General features: G+C 30.1%; 1 protein-coding gene across 1 annotated transcript; it reads right to left on the reverse strand.

Annotated features, from left to right (window-relative positions):
* Positions 1-1,940: 1,940 nt before the first annotated feature.
* LOC140821112 (heavy metal-associated isoprenylated plant protein 7-like) lies at positions 1,941-4,083 on the reverse strand. Its single transcript, XM_073181528.1, has 5 exons — positions 3,922-4,083; positions 3,573-3,813; positions 3,231-3,430; positions 3,031-3,118; positions 1,941-2,662 (listed from the first exon to the last, which is right to left on the reverse strand). The coding sequence occupies exons 1-5, from the start codon at positions 3,928-3,930 to the stop codon at positions 2,202-2,204; spliced, it is 999 nt and encodes a 332-aa protein (XP_073037629.1). The 5' UTR covers positions 3,931-4,083; the 3' UTR covers positions 1,941-2,201.
* Between the last annotated feature and the right edge of the window lie 2,218 nt (positions 4,084-6,301).

Consider the following 6,301-nt stretch of genomic DNA (forward strand, 5'->3'; position numbering starts at 1 on the left):
ACATCGACCTAAAGCAAAAGGGATGCCAGTTTTAAATTTTGTAAAGTTTTAAATACGTATAATTTTCCTTGAAGGTGGAATTCAATTTCTCTGTTTCATTTCATCCCGTCTGTCGACCAAGTCTTTCATTTTTGTTTGATGGAACGATTATTCGAGTTTGAGCTTTTCACCGTAAAAAATAAGACCGACGGCAAAGAAAAAATAAACGTAGAACAAACTCCTCTCTTTTCAAGTGTCAAGTCTTTCACTAGAATTCGATAAACTCTTGTTTTGAGAAAATGAATGTTATGATCATTGAAAATCATAAATCTAATCATCGAACAAAATTTATTTTTTTATTCGATTTTCTTGAAAGAGTTCTTTTTTTTTTTATTCGGAAGACTAAATATTGATGGCAAATCATCAAGTCTGCCTTGGAGAAAATTTTAAAAGCACGTATTGTTCCATATATATTACATATAAAAGTTCACAGTCATTGAATCTATAATAATTATGATATTTGATGAATGAATGAGTCTATAATTTCATCATAATTTATGTCAAACAAAATTCAAAAAAAAAAAATTATTTGTTGCTTATTTTTCCCATCACCTACTCCCTTTTTCGTATTATTTAAGAAAAAATTATTCACTTTGACAGATAAAATAGGACACCAACGATATTCGATGTGACAGTGAAACATAAAAATCTTACACTTTGAGTAGTGATATTTAAAGATTTTAATGGATATTAGTAATATTTATTTTTTTACAAATTTTCGGGGCACATAGTCTTCCTTTTTTTTCCCATTTAAATCATTTCAAGTTAATACAATTCTATATTATTTTAAATATATTTTACATAATCATATCCATGCGATATTTTTGAAATTCCCAAGCTCTACTTAGATTATATTAATTTGATGTTAGCAGATGGGTAGACATTTATCGAATAAATAGATAATAATGTTTATAAAAAAAAAACTCACATTACCAGAATCTGGTTCGATAATACTCAACAAATAGGACAATACATAACATGAAAAAGCAGTAAAGCACCATATCCAACCCCACTTAAAAAATCAATTATTAGCAATTATTATCATATTTCAGGTACAATATATAATCTCTTTTTAAAAAAAGAAAAAATTTATGTGAGACGATCTCATGAATCGTATTTTGTGAGACAAATCTCTTGTTTGGATCATCCATACAAAATATTACTTTTTATGTTAATAGTATTACTTTTTATTGTGAATATCGGTAGGATTGACTCGTCTTACAGATAAAGATTTGTGAGCCCGTCTTAAAAAAAAAACCTACTCTAAAAAAGTTATATTTCTTAGATTAAAGAAGATATATTATCATTTTGTAATCAAGCTATATAGTATCAAAATAGTTAAAACAATTTATTAGTCTATCAAATATTATATAGAATTTAAGACATAACTTGAATATTATAATATCGAACGTTTGTCGTTTTCCAATAAACTATAACCAACGATAATCATATAACTTAAATATTTTAAATTATACAATAACATAAATATCATCCCATAAACTATAACCAACGATAATATAACTTTAATATTTTAAATTATACAATAACTCAAATATCATCAAGTTTCCATCTCCCAAAAATTATACTTAATGATAATCGTTAATTCATACAACTCAACATCACGTTTCAATCGCTCAAAAAATTACAAATCGTGATAATCATACAACTCAAATATTTTAAACCAAGAATAAATCTATTATGTTACAATCTCACTAATCTTCATCTGTAAGACGAATCAACTCTACCGATATTTACATTAAAAAATAATACTCCTAACATAAAAAATAATAATTTTCATGGATGACTCAAGTAAAAAATTCGTCTTACAAAATACGACTCGTGAGACTGTTTCACGCCAATTTTTACTTAAACCAAATGGATAGCTATATTATAAACAAAGGTACAAAACCAAATTAAAATATTATACCACGTCATAAGTATGTGACAAATTATATTATAATTTATGATATAAAAACAAAAAACACAAAAAAAAAAAGGTACAAAATGATTGCAGAACTCTAAGCTATAGATGGATACCCCAGACAGGGCCACATGAAGAGAAGCAGAACAAAGAGATGGAGACCAGTGAAATTAGGCAAATGGACATTTCTCCATCATGTGCCCACTGCATTCCCCCTTCTACCCCTCCCCCTCCCCCCTATTTACATCACACTACATGCGTTCGGATTCTCGTCGCTGAACATCTGCGGCGGATATGCCTGCAATTCATGAACATGCATCTGAGGGTAAACCTGGTAATTCTGCAGGTACTGGTAGTTGTTGTAGTATTCATTCCTCCTCATCTCCAGCTTGGAGTCATCCGCCTCCGCCACAAGAACCACCGGAGCCGGCGCCGGTGGCTCCCCGACGCCGGACGGTGCGGCGTGATTCTTTTCTTTGCCGCCTTCTTCGCCTTTCTTCGCTTCTTTTTTCTCTCCTTCCTCTGTTTTCTTATCCTCTTTCCCTTCCTTTTTCACCTCTTCCTTCTTCTCCGGCTCCGTTTTGATGATCACGGCGTGTTTTCCGGTCCGTTTGTGGATGTAATCGGCGAGCTTTTCGGGTTCGATTGCGCCTTTTACGAGTACTTGCGAGCTCTTGAGGTCTGGTTCTACACTCTCAACTCCTATACACTCGAGAAGCAACTCAATTCAATGATATATATTTTACATTGTAAGAAATTAAATAATTATTACATTACACCTGTAAAGCCCAGATTCCGAGTGATATATATATAATGAATTAAATGGGAATAAAAAAATAGTCAATAAAGAAGGTCTAGATTGACCTTAGTTTGAATGAATTCAAACAAAACATAAAGAATATACAGTTCTCACAATTCAAGAATTAAGGAATCACATGAAAAATCTATACTAAATTTAGAGAATGAAGAAAAGTTGAAAAGGGTAGCAAAAAAATCATATCTTGAAAACAAAAATGTTAAAACCAAATGATAAATATACATATATATATATATATATATACACACACCACCTTTCATTTTCTGAATCCGCTTCTTGATTTCTTGTGCGCAAGCTTCACAGTGCATGTAAACTCCCAACACCACTGTCATCACAGGTAGCTGCACCAAGAAATATATATATATATATATTTATATTAAAGGATCAAATATTGTTTTTTTTTTGGTGAAATATATATATAATTTTCTTGAAAATAGATAATAAATAACGAACCTCCTCCTTTTTCTCTTCAACTTTGACCACCTCTTTTTCTTCAGGTTTCTTGGCTTCTTCAGGCTTTGGGATTGGAGAAATAAGCTCCACGAGGCGGTGGCTCTTCTTCTGGACCCTCTCCAAAACCTTCAATGGATCTGCTTTCTCGCCTCTCACGATCACTTTACTGCTCCTGGAATCTGTTACCACCTCCTCCACACCTGCGAAAACCCAGTAAAAATCCATTAAAAAAACGAAACAATCAAGCTAAAATCACAAATCAAGAAATGGGTTTTACAGAATTTGATGACATAAAGACAAAAATCCCAGAAAAGAAGGCTTGGATCTGGTTTCGTTCATTACCTTCGAAGCCTTTGAGACAGCGGCGGACTTTCCTAGCACACCCCTCGCAATGCATGTACACCTTCAACACAATCTCACGCGGCGGAGGAGGAGCCGGCGGCGCCAGCTCCGCCGCCTTAGGCTCCTCAGGTTTCTTATCATCTTTCTTCCCGTCGGCAGCTGGTTTCTCAGCCTTGGGGGCTTCCTCTTTCTTCTCCTCCTCCACCTTCTTCGCAGCTTCCTGCGGCTTCTTCGCCTCTTCCTGCGAAAAAAAAACACCAGAAAATACATAAATAAATCAAAACAACCAGAATTAATTAATCAAGAAAAAATAACGAAAAAAATTGTGGGAAAGGAAAGAGGATGAGACCTCTCCCATTGGGTTAATCTCCGGTGAAGAAACGGATGCTAATTTCAGAGATACTCAAGTAAAAAACAGAAGAAGAAACACGTAGAGACACCTTGGATTGGGTGTTCTTCAAACAGAAGTGTGATTAGTATAGAGATAGATATATACAAAGAGAGGCAGTGAACCGAGACAGCGTGGCTTGTTTTATAGTATGTGTGGCACGTGCAGTGAAATACTTACGAGAAAATTCGTGTCATCAATTTTTTTTTTACAGAAGAAAATTCTATTTTGGGAAAATAAATTATTTTTTTGTCTTGTTTCTAATTTTTGTTCTCGAAATTACATCGAAAATCGTTTTGTATAAGATTATATATTAATTTGTTGCCATTTTTTAATAATAATGTGTACAAATTAGGTTATTCATAAAATATAAAATCAAATTTTATATCAAATCCATGAATTAGTTCATATAAATTAGTTTTCCAAAAATATATATATGAAATTATACATAAAATTTAATTTTAGACATTGAAGACTTATTATCCCAACTAAAATATAAATGAATATTTAATCCTCGAGACACCAGCATTCAGCAATAATATCTGGCTATTAAAATTCCATTGATTTCACATTATAACATAGGAAATCAAACATTGGGGTTTGCTGTGAAACGTGACAAATATCACAAAAACACCGATATTTTATTCAGTTTTCACAAAAAAATATTATTTTTTTATGTTACAAATATTTTTTTATTATAAAAATAAACATGATTGATTTTTTATCAACTTTTTATTTATATTATGATCAATAACGATCCACGCGTAGTGTTTGAGTTGTTTTACGATTTAAATTATATTGTTATCATTTTGAGATATTAAATATGTGTTTTTGTATAAAAAAAAATTGGATATATAAATTGATTATAAATTTAAAGATTTGTATTATAAGTAATCAATTATAATTATTAAAGTAGGATAATATTTGTTATTTTTATCTATAATATTTTTTGATTTTGTTGACTGGACTAACATGATCGTTTTGCGAAGTAATATTAATAAACAAGTTAGTGAGTTAATTGTTTTTAAATTAAATGGAAACAACATTAATTATAAATTATTGGCCTTCAGAGAACAAAATAATATAATTATATTAATATATACAAAATGCGCCTATCAAAGCAGGTGCCAAGAAAAGAGAAGCTACAGCTTGTTGCGTTTCATAGAGCTTTACATGTAATTTACATATGATCTATTTAATTTTTCATAAAAATCATGTGAGACGATTTCATAAGTCGATTTTATGAGACGATCTTCTATTTGGGTTACTTATAAAAAATATTACTTTTTATACCAAAATTATTATTATTTATTATAAACATGAGCATGATTGACATATATCACGAGTAAAGATCCGTGAGATCGTCTCACAAGAAACTTACTCTTGATTTTTTTAATATATAATACATAAGAATGTTTGTTAGATGCGTGAAGATAGATTTATAAAATATATATATATATATAAATCAACCTCGCATATCTACCATTCTACCACCAAAGCATCTTGAAAATGTATTATGTACATCTATTTTCTTTGTTCAAATTTTGACAATTCAGCAATTGTGACGTCCGTTGGATTTCTTATAATTTAGATATGCTATTTTGGGATTATGAAAGTCTCATAGACGCTACATATCAAATAAATCCGTAATCTGAGATAGATTCAAGGGTTGAGCATATTTCAAATATCGATAAATGTATTAAAATTTAGATTTATGTAATATTTCCATGTCGAATATAAAAATAAATAAAATTGTATTTTTTGTCATGTATTTTTACATTTCTTCTATTTTATATATTATGTTGTTTAATTTCATCTTACTCTAGTATTATTTTTTGTGATTTATTCTTTTTCTAATTGTAGCGAAGTGGCGATGTTGTGGCGCCAACATAACAAAAGTTGAATGCATGACTAAGATTGATATTTGATAACAAGAAATATCATAATAAAAAAATAACAATCAAAACCACGAAAGTAAAATATATATAACTAAAAAAATATTTTTTTTGCCTAAAAATAATTGTAAAGTGATTGATAAAGTTATGTAATTTTTCAGATTCAATACTAACAATGTTCCTAGTTTTGACTAATATTATACAAATTACTTTTGATGAAAACTAGTAATTTCTTCTTCTTTTTTCCAGTTTAATTTCTTATTTCTTCACGCACATAAAAGGCAAAGGGACAATAATTAAAGATCAAATGATCAATAAATCTTCATCTTAATAATTAAATATATTTTCAATTTTTCTCAGACTGATTAATTTTTTTTACTATCCGACTAACTGTTGGGTACAATAATTGTCTATGCTGAGTTGAGCAATCGAAACATAATGTTTGA

The sequence above is a fragment of the Primulina eburnea genome, unplaced genomic scaffold, assembly GCF_022965805.1.
Source record: "Primulina eburnea isolate SZY01 unplaced genomic scaffold, ASM2296580v1 ctg424_ERROPOS1667910, whole genome shotgun sequence".
Lineage (NCBI taxonomy): Eukaryota > Viridiplantae > Streptophyta > Magnoliopsida > Lamiales > Gesneriaceae > Primulina > Primulina eburnea.

Coding starts and splice junctions, on each gene's coding strand:
- LOC140821112 (XM_073181528.1), bottom strand. Junction 3,119..3,230: donor TTGAAGAGAAAAAGGAGGAG/GTTCGTTATTTA, acceptor TTCTTGGTGCAG/CTACCTGTGATGACAGTGGT. Junction 2,663..3,030: donor GCGGATTCAGAAAATGAAAG/GTGGTGTGTGTA, acceptor TCGAGTGTATAG/GAGTTGAGAGTGTAGAACCA.